At 48.4% G+C, this 15404-nt stretch overlaps 1 protein-coding gene across 20 annotated transcripts in view; it reads right to left on the reverse strand.

The window, feature by feature from the left end:
- Window positions 1–5661: 5661 nt before the first annotated feature.
- The window catches only part of MYBPC1 (myosin binding protein C1), a 120640-nt gene continuing 110897 nt past the window's right edge, over window positions 5662–15404 (reverse strand). For 18 of the 20 annotated variants that reach the window (XM_075600654.1, XM_075600653.1, XM_075600650.1 and 15 more), the window contains one exon: window positions 5662–6382. In XM_075600654.1, coding sequence (XP_075456769.1) covers window positions 6282–6382 — 101 coding nt within the window. In that variant the 3' untranslated portion in view covers window positions 5662–6281. Of the gene's footprint in view, window positions 6383–13347; window positions 13388–14877; window positions 14922–15404 lie in introns of all 20 variants that reach the window. The other 2 variants (XM_075600645.1, XM_075600651.1) reach the window with 2 other exon arrangements.

Consider the following 15404-nt stretch of genomic DNA (forward strand, 5'->3'; position numbering starts at 1 on the left):
CGGGGGGGGGGGGGGGGAGAGCCGCTCAGTGCTCTGTGTGTGTGTGTGGGGTGGGGGAGAGCCGCTCAGTGCTCTGTGTGTGTTGAGCGCCGGGTGAGGGGAGAGCCGCTCAGTGCTCTGTGTGTGTGTGTGTGTGTGGGGGGGGAGCGCCGGGGGGGGGGGGGGAGAGCCACTCAGTGCTGTGTGTGTGGGTGGGGGGGGGGTGAGCCGGGGGGGGAGCGCCGGGTGAGGGGAGAGCTGCTCAGTGCTCTGTGTGTGTGGGTGGGGGGGTGGTGAGCCGGGGGGAGGGGGAGCACCGGGTGAGGGGAGAGCCGCTCAGTGCTCTGTGTGTGTGGGTGGGGGGGGTGAGAGTCCCCTGCTGTGTCCCGGGCGCTCGCTCCCCCGCTGACTGTAGCGGCGCCGGGGGGGGGGGGAAGGGCAGGGGGGGGCAAAGGGCAGGAGAGCAGGGGGGCAAAGGGCAGGGGGGGCAAAGGGCAGGGGGAGTCAGGGACGCATTAAATAACCCATTCCCCTGCGTTTACTCACCTTGCACACGGCTGCGCTCCTCTTCCTACGGGTACCGGCCGCCCTCCTCCTCCACCTCGGGCTCCTCCGCGGAGAGGCTGAGATGCTCCGGTGAGGAGGTGCTGTGCCTCTCGCGGGGAGAGGCAGAGACAGCCGGAGGAGAGGTGGAGACAGCCGGAGGAGAGGCCTCTGGGACGGGGAGTGCCGGGTGAGGGGAGAGCCGCGGTCTCTGTGTGTGTGTGTGGGGGGGAGCGCCGGGGGGGGGAGAGCCGCTCAGTGCTCTGTGTGTGTGGGGGGAGGAGAGCCGCTCAGTGCTCTGTGTGTGTGGGTGGGGGGGGGGGGAGGGGGAGCGCCGGGTGAGGGGAGAGCCGCTCAGTGCTCTGTGTGTGTATGTGTGGGGGGGGGGGAGCGCCGGGGGGGGGAGAGCCGCTCAGTGCTCTGTGTGTGTGTGTGGGGGGGGGGAGCGCCGGGTGGGGGGGGAGAGCCGCTTAGTGCTGTGTGTGTGGGTGGGGGGGGGGTGAGCCGGGGGGGGGAGCGCGGGTGAGGGGAGAGCCGCTCAGTGCTCTGTGTGTGTGGGTGGGGGGGGGTGAGCCGGGGGGAGGGGGAGCACCGGGTGAGGGGAGAGCCGCTCAGTGCTCTGTGTGTGTGGGTGGGGGGGGGTGAGAGTCCCCTGCTGTGTCCCGGGCGCTCGCTCCGCTCCCCCGCTGACTGTAGCGGCGCCGGGGGGGGGGGGGGGGAAGGGGAGGAAAAAGCGTGGGAAAGGAGGAGGTGCGCGCGGGTCCCGATGAGCACCGTGCAGAGAGTGTGTGTGTGTGTGTGTTGGCCCGTCACTCCGCCTCAGGCCAATGAGAGGTGTGCGGGGGCGGGCAGGCCAAGGGACCAATGAGATTTCCCCTAGGGACACAGGAGATGCAGACAGGCATACAGTGCTTTCACTAATATATAATAAGAAGATACAGTATTTACACTATATAATTTATGTGTGTGCTGAATAACTAATTGCCTGCGTAAAATATTTGGTGTATTTTAGTGTTAAAAATGCCTGCAGGAACTGAACCTTTCATTTAAACAGTGTTCCTATGGGAAAGTGTGATTCGCTTTACGACGTTTTGCTATCCAACGCCATTTTGAGTAACGCATTGTGTCGTATAACCGAGGACTGCCTGTATGTGTGTGTGTATATATATATGTATGTGTGTGTGTATATATATATATATATATATATATATATACAGTGGTTGACAAATCACCAAAAAATCTACTCGCCACACAAAAAAATCTACTCGCCACCTAGTACCAAACGTGTGCTGCTTGGGCCAATATTTACTCGCCCGGGGGTTAAATCCACTCGCCCGGGGCGAGCAAATGTATAGATTTGTCAAACACTGTATATATATGTCTGTTGTCCTTAATGAGACCAGAGTCTAAGTGTCCCTATCTACTGACTGAGTAACAGATTAAAAACATGCGCCGACGACCGTTTCTCAAGGCTTGTGCCAGTACAGGTACTCTTTACGAGGACACACTCTGCCTGATGGATTAAGTATTCGACTGGGGATTTTAATTTAGTGCCGTACAGGAACACATAACAGTAGTTGATTGCAAGTTCAGTGCTGTCTTCCTATAGGACTACGAAGGGGTAGTCATTAAGTGACTTACTAGTCACTCAGAACAGTTTAATATCTACATGCGCCTCTTTATTTAGGTGCTTCTGCCAGCACATTACTCCATCTATGCTAATAATATTACTGACTTACTCCATTTAAGTCTGCAGTATTCACAAACGACTTATACTACTGACTATACGTCGTGTTTTCACATATACCCTTTTATTTTAATTATAATACTAATAAAGATTACTTTTTATATGATTATTTTACACAAGGATACTTAAGTGCTCTCACAATACCAGGTTCTTTTTCTGTAGCGCCTTTTAATTAATCAATGTTTTTTTTTAGAATGCTGACTACCCAAGGGTAATTATTAATATACAATGCAATTTAGGGGCAGATTCACTAAGGTTTGTTGCAAGTTCACGCACCCAAACAAATGTTAACTGGCACTCCAGTTAATGCCCGTTTTGGTGCATTAATCTGCTGCAGGACATCAGTGACTCTGCCGCATGAAGAAAGAGAAGTTGAGGAAAGAAATGTTACAGGATTCACATGCAATAACGCAGCGGTGCGCAAACTGGGGGGCGCGCAAGATTATTCTTGGGGGAGGGGACGCGGGCGGTTGCAGAGGCACCGCGCTCTTCCCCAAGGCATTTCATTCCGGGAGATTGCGTGAGGCCCCTGCAACAGTCTACTTACCTTGATTCAGCCGGCTGGGATGCGTCGCCATGGCAACACGGCGTCATCACATGACCCCCCCCACATGCCAGAAAGCAAGGGGGGGTGCGAGCACCAGGGAGATCAGGCAGAGGGGGGTGGCGCAGCGCGAATAGTTTGCGCACCCCTTCCATAACATATCAATTTTGTTCTTGTTAACGGAGGCTACCAATTTGTATCCCAGCCATAACCCTTGTTACCAGAGGGGCTGACAATGCATTACAGGCTTCTCCGGCAGAAAATTGATTTACCATCTAAACAGATTTTAGTTTTTGATTTTTCAAATCCACAGGCGGATTATTTTTTTTAAATGGTGCTTGTTGGAGTACTGCTATGCTACGTTAATATTAACATTACAAACCAAAATAATCATGGTGTGTTATCCTAGAAGCCATCATACCGCATACTGTTAGATATCTCTGCAGCTCTCTTGTTATACAGTTAACAATAATTCACTAAATAATGGCAAAATGTAATTCATCCCAACATTTTAACTGTAGTCACTCGTGTTTAATTCTGTTTTTTTTTTAAATGAGAAATTAAGTAAGTATTATTTCTGATTTTTATGCATTGAGAAGTAACATTGCTGTTATAGTGAAGAACTCCTATTTTAGGTTTTGGGGAATAGTAAGATAATAAAAGAACGTTGATAGATTTCATTAACCCTCGTAATTTAATGATGCCATTGGGATTTCCGCTAAGCTCTTGTGGCAGGAAGTGAGTGGTGACTTCTCCCCTTTTTACATCAGTTTGTCAACTTGGGACAACCCGCCACTTCCTCCAAAGAGCTTCATTAGACGATATTGTTTGTGCCCACTCTAGTAAATGATAATTACATGATTTAAAAGTAGAATTATGAATGAAGAGTGAAAGTTTGTTTACACTTTTTTAATTTAAGGATTTTTACAAGTCACATTTAAGACCATTCTCTCTCTCTCTCTCTCTCTTTTTTTTTTTTTTTAAACATAAAGGTTTTTTTGGGGGGGGATACAGAAATAAAGAGGGGACCTGGGAAGGAAGTGGGGAAGGGTGTCTCAGCATATTGAAATCTTGGGGTCGGGGGGGAGGGGAGGGAGATTTGCAGACTTAACAATTAAAATGGTTACAGTTTTAACAATTTGCCTTTACACACCTCGAAAGGTACAAATACAGTTTGAGAGATTACATGACACTTTGAATTTAGCCGTGTCTTGGGGATCCACTTATTTATGACGCCATGGAGAATCTATCAAAGACTGGGGGTTCCCATTTCGGGACCTATGGGTTCCATGTCTCCATGATTTTGTTTGAGTAGTTAATCCAAGCAGTGAGTTTTTCTAGGGCCACAATATTCCATACTCTTGTAATGATAGTGAGGAAGCATGGGGCTGTTCCCTTCCAGGCTGCCGCAATGGCCCATCTGGCCTCTGAAAAGATATGGTGATAAGCTTCTTCTGTTTATTGTCTTAAGGGGTCTTTTATGGAGAAGTGTTTCACACGGTGAGGGGATCAGCGATATCCCTAGGGTATGATCAAGGAGTCCATACACTTCTGCCCAGAGTGTTTTTTGATTACCGGGCTCTCCTACCATATATGGAAAGGGTCCCTTTCTGGCCACACCCTCAGAAACATGCAGGAGAGATTTGTTTGTGATATTTGTGTATACGGTCTGGAGTCAAATATAGTACCACCTGTATAGGAGTTTGTAACTGTTTTTCTTTAATAGTCTATTTAGGGAAATCGGTGATAGTGTCCCACATTTCTGCACATTCCTGTATTTCTAACTGTTCTCCGGTATCTTCCTCCCATTTTCTAATATGTAATCATTCGCAGTCCCCTGTAGTGGGTGGGAGCTCCAGATATAATAATTACATTGTCTGCTTAGCAAAGGGCGTGGAGGAACAGGTCTCCTCAAAAACTGTACTTTGTTGCATCGGGCGCTCAGAGCACCAATAGAGATATTGTCTGACCTGAGCGTGTATCAGAAATTCTGTGTTCTGGATCTGTTTTGACTCTCTGAGATCTGCAAAGGATCTAACACCAGTATCTGTCATTAGATCTTGTGCTCTGGAAAGTTTGTTTTTAGTCCACCAGGGGAACAGCTCTACAGTGAATCTAGGAGATAAATTAGGGGTTCCCAAAAATAGGTAGTGTGAGGCCTTTCTCTAGGCCAAACCTATCCCATATTTCCAGGGAGTGAGTGATAGTTGGCATATCTGGTCTGGTCGTTTTGGGAGTCCATAGTAGGACTTAACTATTGGAAGTATCCATAAAGGCGTTTTCTAATTCAACCCATCTTACTAGGTGAGGTGCTGCATGCCATGCAGTCGGTTGTGCAATTTGTGACGCCATGTAGTATGTCTGTAGACATGGTACTGCTGGGCCTCCTTCTGCCTGGGGTCTAATTAACACCTTTCTATTCTGAGTTTCTTCCCTCTCTAGACAAACAGGGACATACTTTTTTGGAGGTTTAACAGGTCTTTAGCTCTAACAAGGATCGGAAATGCTCTAAACAATTATAGAATTTTGGAAGGAGGGTCATCTTGAGAGCATATATCCTACCTATCCAGGATATTGAATAGCGTGATCATTATTCAAGATTTTTTTTTTTAAAGGAATTGGCACGTGTATGGAAAACTGGCCTGATATAAGGTAGAGTATGAGTTGGTTAGTATAATTCCCCTATCTGATCATTTGGAAGGGGGGTATGACCATGTTATAGAGCAGCTAATCTTTTCCAAACAATACATTGCAGAATTCCCTAGTATTAAATATGGATCAGTGGTTCTCTATTCATTTTCTTTCACAGGTTTCTTGCATAGCATAAGAATAAGGACAGATCTACTGGTGGTGTATAAACCTTTCTTATTTATTGTACATCAGTTGATTTACATAGGTTACCTTTGCAGTTTTTTAAACCAAGAAAATCAAGCTAAGCATCTTTTATGAAGTTAATGCATATGCCTGAATTATCCAGTAAACTACCTGACCGGGTTTATTTAGAAAATAAAAACACAGTAACAAGTAGTTTGTGTGATGTCACATCACTGTTACTGTATATACCATTGCTATACAGGCTGTAATATTTACTGCATGATTTTAATCACAATTGCATATCATTAAAAGGCAGATGTCTGATTCCTTGCACTAGTTTTCGACTTTTTATAGCAAAACAAGTATTCTGAACACTTCCTTCTAGTTAGGATGTTGACTATCCGTGTTGTACACCTATTGTTTAAAAGATCCAAGCCAAGCACTAAAAAATGTGGAACCTAAAAGCCTGTTTTCTTTACTTCTCAAAGCAACCCATGCGTAAATCTTATATATTTTTTTTTTTTAACAATAAAAGACAGCAGTAGGGAAAATAATGGGCACACTTAAGTGATGCGATTTCAGAATCAAGAAACACTGTCAAACTGGTGTCCAGATTCCAATTCAATAGCCAAGCAGCTGACTTCCTGGACTTGCTCATGCTCTCTCCTGCTTGCTCGTGTTCAGCTTTCGCATGTAAGAATCAATGACGAGGGGTGGCACACCTTGCATTAGAAGCCTAAAAAATGTGAGCCCACCTAGAAACCAAAACAAGAAGTGTCAAAAGCAGAATACTTTCCAATTCTGTTTCATTGATTTTATTCTTTTTTCCCATTTTTGTTGCTCACAGTCTTAAACCTTGCAATGTGACGATGTGGAATCTGACGTTTAAAACTGCAGTCCGTTACAAACCAATGTATACCGTTAAAACTGCAAACCGTCGCATGCACATAAAATGTCACCTTTGCTTGTATGTTCTTCCCTGTTTTCACTACTTCTACAGATGCAGCCACCAGTATTAGAACACCTCTCTGGGAAATTCGGGGAGATTCTGGGGGGGGCAGTCTCACAGTAATTGCCTCAACATTTCTGTGAGATTCTTAATGGCCCATCGGATTAACACAGCAGGGAGTCCCTGCAGTCCCATTCAAACTGAAAACCCTGCTGTGTTAATCCGATGGGCCATTAAGAATCTCACCGAAATGTTGAGGCAATTACTGTGAGACTGCACCAGAATCTCCCAGAATTTTCCAGGTAAGAGTTCTAATACTGGTGGCTGCATCTGTATGCATGTAACGTAGCTTTCTTAAATCCCTTTCTATCTGGGTTTCTCTACTATAGAGATGTGGAAATGTCTTTATAAGTGGCTTGCAAAAATTTTCATGAGTTTACCGTTAATTTGAAGTCTTTGAATAAAATGGGTGCAAAAATCACACTGCTCAAATTGTTGCTTTTTTTTTTTTGCCAGTAAATTGCCACATATAAAGGCCCGATTTCTGCAAACATTTTCACAGAAAAAAGGGAAAAGCTTGCCTTATCGCAACCATCTGGTCCAACAGGCATGGATGTCACGTGACCTGTGTGGTTCAATTACTGATACACGTGTGTTATTGTTGTATGTCTCCATGTTCTAAATCAGTGGTTCTCAAATCTGTGCTCGGGGGCCCAGAGCTGACCAGGTTTCTGAGACAACCACCTAAACTTCTACTCATATTCTCCCCCCCCCCTAATTTTCCTGAAGGACCGAGGGAGGTTGTTTGGTGAAGGTGGGGGAGTTCAATTCCGCCCCGTCAGTATCCCTGCGTGTCTCACCCTAAAACAATCCCTCCACCCTCTCTCACACACACATTTCCCATCTTTTGCCCACTTTCCACATTCTCTCTCTCCCCCCACCAGTCTCTCTAATTCCTCATCAGTCTCTCTCTCCCCCTCATCAGTCTCTCTCTTCCCCCATAAGTCTCTCTCTCCCCTCATCAGTCTCTCTCTCTCTCCCCTCATCAGTCTCTTTCTACCCCCATCAGTCTCTTTCTCCCCCCATCAGTCTCTTTCTCCCCCCATCAGTCTCTCTCACTCCCTACCCCCCCTCCACCAGTCTCTCTCGCTTCCTCCCCCCCCACCACCAGTCTTTCTCGCTCCCTCCCCCCTCCCCCACCACCAGTCTCTCTCGCTTCCTCTCCCCCCACCAGTCTCTCTCGCTTCCTCTCCCCCCACCAGTCTCTCTCGCTTCCTCTCCCCCCACCAGTCTCTCCCTCCCCCCTCCTCCCCTCTCCAGTCTCTCCCCCCGAATCTCTCTCCCCTCCTCCCCCTCCAATCTCCCTCCCCCTCCTCCCCTGCCAGTCTCTCTCCCCTTCCTCCCCCACCAGTCTCTCCCCCCCCTTCCTCTCCTACCAGTCTCTCATCCCCCCGCCAGTCCTCTCATCCCCCCGCCAGTCTCTCTCCCCCCCAGTCTCTCTCTCTCCCCCTCCTCCCCCCAACCAGTCTCTCTCCCCCCACCAGTCTCTCTCCAGGCTCTCTCCCCCCTCCTCCCCCGCCAGTCTCTCTCCACCCTCCTCCCTCGCCAGTCTATCACCCCCCTCGCCAGTCTCTTATCCCTTCACCCAGTCTCACCCCCCGCCAGTCTCTCCTCCCCCCGCCAGTCTCTCTCTTCCCTCCTCCCCACCCGTCTCTCTCTCCCTCCTCCCCCGCCAGTCTCACCCCCCGCCAGTCTCTCCTCCCCCCGCCAATCTCTCTCTTCCCTCCTCCCCGCCCGTCTCTCTTCCCTCCTCCCCCACCAGTCTCTCATCCCCCGCCAGTCTCTCTCTTCCCTCCTCCCCCGCAGTCTCTCATCCCCCACCAGTCTCTCTCTCCCCCCTCCCCCTTGCCAGTCTCTCCCACCTCCCCTCCCCTCCCCTCGCCAGTCTCTCTCCCCCTCCCCCGCCAGTCTCTCCCTCCCCGCCCAAGTCTCTCTCCCACCTAGTCCCCCCACCAGTCTCTCTCCCCCTCCTTCCCCCGCCAGTCTCTCTCCCCCCTCCTGTCTCTCTCCCCCCTCCTTCCCCCGCCAGTCTCTCCTCCCCTCGCCAGTCTCTCCTCCCCTTGCCAGTCTCTCCTCCTCAGCCAGTCTCTCCTCCCCCCGCCAGTCCCTCCTCCCCCGCCAGTCTCTCTTCCCTCCTCTCCCCGCCAGTCTCTCTCTATCCCTCCTCCCCATCAGAATCTCTTCCCTCCTCCCCCGCCAGTCTCTCTTCCCTCCTCCCCCGCCAGTCTCTCATCCCCCTGCCAGTCTCTCTCTCCCCCCTCCCCTTGCCAGTCTCTCCCACCTCCCCTCCCCTGTCTCTCTCCCCCTCCCCCGTCAGTCTCTCTCCCCTTCCTTCCCCCGCCAGTCTCTCTCCCCCCTCCTTCCCCCACCAGTCTCTCTCCCCCCTCCAGTCTCTCTCCCCCCTCCTCCCCCCTAGCCAGTCTCTCCTCCCCTCGCCAGTCTCTCCTCCCCTTGCCAGTCTCTCCTCCCACCGCCAGTCTCTCTCAATTCCTCCTCCCCCGCCAGAATCTCTTCCCTCCTCCCCCCGCCCAGTCTCTCTCTTCCCTCCTCCCCCCCGCCAGAATCTCTCTTCCCTCCTCCCCGCCAGTCTCTCTCTTCCCTCCTCCCCACCAGTCTCTCCTCCCCTCGCCAGTCTCTCCTCCCCCTGCCAGTCTCTCCTCCCCCCACCAGTCCCTCCTCCCCCGCCAGTCTCTCTCTTTCCTCCTCCCTCGCCAGGCTCTCTTCCCTCCTCCCCCCGCCAGTCTCTCTCTTCCCTCCTCCCCCCGCCAGTCTCTCTCTTCCCTCCTCCCCCCCGCCAGTCTCTCCTTCCCTCCTCCCCCGCCAGTCTCTCTCTTCCCTCCTCCCCCTGCCAGAATCTCCCTTCCCTCCTCCCCGCCAGTCTCTCTTCCCTCCTCCCCCGCCAGAATCTCCCTTCCCTCCTCCCCGCCAGTCTCTCTTCCCTCCTCCCCCCCACCAGTCTCTCTGCCGCTCCAGTTTCTCTTCCCCCTCCTCCCCCCACCAGTCGTGCTCTCTTCCCCTCCTCCCCCCGCCGGTCTCTCTCCCCCCACTGGTCTCTCTCTTCCCCTCCTTCCCCCTAACCAGTCTCACTCCCTCTCCTCCCCACCACCAGTCTCTCTCGCTCCCTTTCCCCCCCCCCCACCACCAGTCTCTCTCGCTCCCTGCCCCACCAGTTTCTCACGCTCCCTACCCCTCCCCGCCAGTCTCTCTTCCCTCCTCCCACCAGTCTCTCCTCCCCCTGCCAGTCTCTCCTCCCCCACCAGTCTCTCCTCCCCTGCCAGTCTCTCTATTTCCTCCTCCCTCGCCAGGCTCTCTTCCCTCCTCCCCCCGCCAGTCTCTCTCTTCCCTCCTCCCCCCGCCAGTCTCTCTCTTCCCTCCTCCCCCTGCCAGTCTCTCTCTTCCCTCCTCCCCGACAGTCTCTCTTCCTCCTCCCCCCGCCAGAATCTCTCTTCCCTCCTCCCCGCCAGTCTCTCTTCCCTCCTCCCCCCGCCAGTCTCTCTGCCGCTCCAGTCTCTCTTCCCCCCCTCCTCCCCCCACCAGTCGTGCTCTCTCTTCCCCTCCTCCCCCCACTGGTCTCTCTCTTCCCCTCCTTCCCCTAACCAGTCTCTCTCCCTCCTCCTCCCCACCACCAGTCTCTCTCGCTCCCTTTCCCCCCCCCACCACCAGTCTCTCTCACTCCATGCCCCACCAGTTTCTCACGCTCCCTACCCCCACCACCAGTCTCTCTCACTTCCCCACACCACCAGTCTCTCTCGCTGCCCCCCACCACCAATCTCTTACGCTCCCTACCCCCCACCACCAGTTTCTCACGCTCCCTACCGCCCACCACAGTCTCTCTTGCTCCCACACGCCCCACCTGTCTCTTGCTCCCTCTCCCCCAAGCAGTTTCTCTCGCTCCCTCTCCCCCCAGCAGTCTCTCTCGCTCCCTCTCACCCGACGTCTCTCTCTCTCTCCCCCTCCTCCCAGCAGTCTCTCTCCCTCCTCCCCCACCAGTCTCTGCCCCTTCCTCCCCCCCGGAGTGTCCCACTCCCCCTCGCCAGTCTCTCTCTCCCCTCCCCTCGCCAGTCTCTCCCCCAGCCAGTCTCTCTCCCCCTCCTCCCCCCGCCAATCTGTCATCCCCGCCAGTCTCTCACCCCCGCCAGTTTCTCCTTCCCCTCCGCAGTCTATCTCTCCCCCCTCCTCCAGTCTCTCCCCCTGCCAGTTTCTCTCTCTCCCCCTCCTCCCCCCGCCAATCTCTCATCCCCACCAGTCTCTCACCCCGCCAGTTTCTCCTTCCCCTCCCCAGTCTCTCTCTCCCCCCTCCTCCAGTCTCTCTCCCCCTGCCAGTTTCTCTCTCTTCCCCTCCTCCCCTCGCCAGTCTCTCTCCTCCCTCCTCCCCCCGCCAGTTTCTTTCCCAGGCTCTCTCCACCCTCCTCCCCCGCCAGTCTCTCGCTCTCCCCACCAGTCTCTTTCACTCCCCCCCCCCCCCACCGTCCTGGCGGCAGACACCGGAAGTTGTGACTTTTGGTTCGGGACGCTGGGGCAGGGGTTGCCCCACTCTGCCACCCTCCTCCTCTGCTGCCGCCATCGCTATCACCTCCGCCGCTCTTCTGCGCCCACGCCGCCTAAACTCCGCTGCCCCACTCGCTCCCCCTAGTTCCACCTTTGCCTGTGTGCATTGGTTATTCCTAAAACCTGCGGTCACAAGTGGTCCATGAGGAGAGGTTTGAGAACCATTGTTCTAAATATATATCTCTGCTATAAAAATAGGTGACCATATTGTAAAGTGCTTTGGATTCTTTAGCTAAATCTACACAGCTCTTTCATTACCTTCCAATCAGGAGCACACTGGATTACAGTAATGGGACTGATAAACATAGCAGATGTTTGGCTTTTTAAAGCTTATAAATGTGTTGCCCAGTTACTGCCTTCATTTCTGTTACTGACTGAAACTGATGGATATCCTCCAGTGTAAACCAAACTCTCCAAACTGCAAAGCTCGGGCAATAAAACCCCTACTTGAATTATCAAGATAAACATTCCCATAGAAACTAATTTGGTTTCTGCTGTAGTATTTTTGTACCAGTTTTGCAGGTGGGATACTGATAAGAACTTCATCTCAGCACCCTCATATTCAATATTTGATTCACTGTATATCAATCTATCCTGCATTGGGACACCCTGGCTATTTATCTAACCATGTGACATTCCCCTGTGTGTCACACAACACATTCCTTTACACCATGCTTCCTCGTGTTACAGCGACTTCCATTTTGTATTTTTACCTGGTTTCTTGCTTTCTTCTTGGTTACCTGGTTTCTTTTTTTTGCTAATTTTGTTTGAAGATTAGAACCTATAATTCTTGTGTCCTTATGAATTGTTTCTTGCTCTATAAAGCGGTCACACATGTTGCTTCGCATCACTGCCACATCTGTTATCCTAGCATTTCTCTTTCCTCTCTTACATGACAACATTAACGTAACACTATGTAGCAATATGTCACTTTTACCAAATTGTATCATATAATGACATTTCGTTCCTTGACATCTTGTAAAACATTTGGTCAGATTGTATTCCAACGATATAGAATGATCAGAGGTTCTGTATGAGAATCTCCCAGTTGCAACACTGGGGCATAAAACAGCAGCGGACGTATCAGACCGTACAAGGACAGTGCTGGAGTTAGGGAAGGAAGTGCCAGCTAAGAAGGCACTGTATGGGGAAAAAAGCCACACTTCGCTTACTGTACATATAATCTGTAGGTGAAGCTACCTCCAATTAGTAACTGAGCAGGTTAGACAAAGATTAAATGGATAATGGAAAGGTGAGCCACACTACAACCAATAAATGCAGGTTCAAACTTGTGTACAAGACATTTCTGTTTGGTTTTTTTTGGCATTATATTCAGAATTGTTCTGTATATTCACTTATTGTTACTCTGTGAAACCCCTTAAAACATTTAGTGTGACTGCACCTATGTATACTGCATGTAAAAATACTATTGTTGTGACAGGGCTTATATTTGTTCTAAAACGTCTATATTATATATACTTTATAACATTGCACTACAACTAACCATCATCTTTTGATATTATTAATTTATAAATATTACATTATAAAAATGTGTGTTGAAGAGTAAAATGTCCATAATTATTACACTTCTCTCGTGGAATCCCCTAATAACCTCGCACAGAACTCCATGGTGCTGTAGGACATTTACGCTGAAATCCACATCACTATGGCCCATATTTACTAAGCAGTCTTCTTTGAGGTGCCGTCCAGCACTGGCATATGTGTTATGGAAGAAGACTGCTTTAGTAAATATGACTCTATATCACTCCCAATATCAATGTATATGAATGGAGGATGAAAACGTTCTTTGTAATGATACATGAGGGTTACTCATAAAAATGCAGCCTACTGTACAATTTACTGAATGGTGATAGCTCCCACACTTTTTCAAGGCGGTTACAGCCATTCTGTATTTTAGTTTTCATGTTTGATAACACCAAAATATCTTACATTTCTAACAATACTTGAAAGGGACCAGTGATGAATTAGTAGTAAATATGAAACGGTTGGGATTACTGAATAATAGCAAACAATTAGGGTTACCCAGGCAATGCAAACCAGATTCCCAGGTTGGTGCATGATGAACACACTGCGTTTGTGGTACAAGTTTGACATGCAATGAGAGACATAAGCTTCATATGCCATGACCATATGAAAGCTTACCTTAGATGACAACACACATTCAAAATTCCTTATTGTGCAACTAAAGGAGAGAGAAAGAGAAATGATGAGCATCCACAAGCTAGTACCCAACATATGAATGACTGGAGGGCAAAAGCTGGGATGTAATGATGGTTTAAACATTTAGTTATGTAAATGTAGGGGGAAGTTGAAGCATATGAGAAGTAAGAGTCAGGGGCAAAATTACATTTCAAAAATAGAATTAATGATTGAAAGCATTATTACTGCACACAAACCAGCAGAGTTGCCCTCTGCATTTGTTCATAACTAAGCATTTTCTGAATGAAGTTAACCTTAGTGTAAAAAAAGAAATAAAACTGCTTATATTGAAAACGTATGTGTGTGTATATATATACAGTATATATATATATATATATATATTGATAGTCACATGCACACTAAAACATTTCGAAAGAAGAAACACACTTCGTTAATATATATATATATATATATACATTGAAAATGAAAAAGGCAAAATGATCATGTAGGGACAATGTATAAAACGGAAATGTAAAGAGCATCCTTTTGAGGATGACGAATTGTACGACAAGGAAGTGAAAAGATTGTAATGTTTAACTTGGAAAAAATCTGGCAACAAAAACAGGACTGCCATGTTTTTGTTTAATTTCTTTGAAGAAATTTGAAAAGCAGACCGGTTTCTTATTAAACCAGCATCGTCGCCTTTCTTGTCTGCTGAGAATATCACTACCACTGTTTTTTGTATACAGGCATACCCCGCATTAACGTACGCAATGGGTCCAGAGCATGTATGTAAAGCGAAAATGTACTTAAAGTGAAGCACTCCCTTTTTTCCACTTATTGATGCATGTACTGTCCTGCAATCGTCATATACGTGCATAACTGATGTAAATAATGCATGTGTAACAGGCTCTATAGTCTCCCCGCTTGCGCACAGCTTCTGTACAGGTAGGGAGCCGGTATTGCTGTTTAGGACGTGCTGACATGCGCATGCGCGAGCTGCCTTTTGCCTACTGGGCGATATGTCCTTACTCGCGAGTGTACTTAAAGTGAGTGTCCTTAAACCGGGGTATGCCTGTATAGATTTTTTAAACTCTACTTCATAACAGAATAACAGTATACCATATTGGTATGTGTCTCAGGCCTCTCCTGCAGAGAAGGTCTTATAAATGCTATTCTAATATATATGACACCGTTCTATCAGTTTGTGCCTGGAATTAATTCCAAATGAGTAATGCACGTTTCTCTTTTATAAACTGCTTCCCTAACAAACATATACCCCAAAGTATTCCCGGATTTCTGGACTTATTCCACATGTTGTTTTGCAGGTGTTGTGTTATTTGCTCGTTATTTGGCCTTCTTTGTTCATGGTATAATCTCTGCATACAATTCTATGGACCATTACCATGAAACAAGATTTGTAATCTTTTCATCGATTACAAATACAAGCTTTACATGCAATAAATAGCCTGGTTTAAATAGGGAAGTATGGGGGTAGGAGGTATTATCCACTGTAATATTTGTTTGATAAACCTGCTTCTGTTTCCACAAGCCGAAAGGTTCTCCGCCTACTGACCCTGCAGAAGTAGAACATTTGAACCAATATACTTATTTTACTTTAGATATTTTCCTGCTGTCATTTCATTAATACATCAACTAGTTTTCATGCACAAAACATACCTGCTGAAATCCCTTCTGCACTTCATCAAATACCCTGGTGTTTTTGAGTATCATTAGTGGCACATTCATTATCACAATACAAGCTTTGCAGCTCTTGATAATAAACAACATACTGTACAGTATATTTCACAATGTATTTTGAAAAATCATCTGTAGTCTGCCTTTTATTATTGAAATAATATTAAAAACGGCCTGCAATTATAAATAAGTTAATCAAAGTTTCTGTGTGACAGTAACCAGATTGGCACTATCACAGTTTAATGAAGAACCCCCTAAGAAGTCTATTCAAAAATTGAGGTAACCATTATCAGTTTTTTTTCTTTTATACATGGAGTTATTCCAGCGCCTGAGTGCTCTTCAAAACTTTTCATACCCTCTTG

Source organism: Ascaphus truei, chromosome 5, assembly GCF_040206685.1.
Source record: "Ascaphus truei isolate aAscTru1 chromosome 5, aAscTru1.hap1, whole genome shotgun sequence".
NCBI lineage: Eukaryota > Metazoa > Chordata > Amphibia > Anura > Ascaphidae > Ascaphus > Ascaphus truei.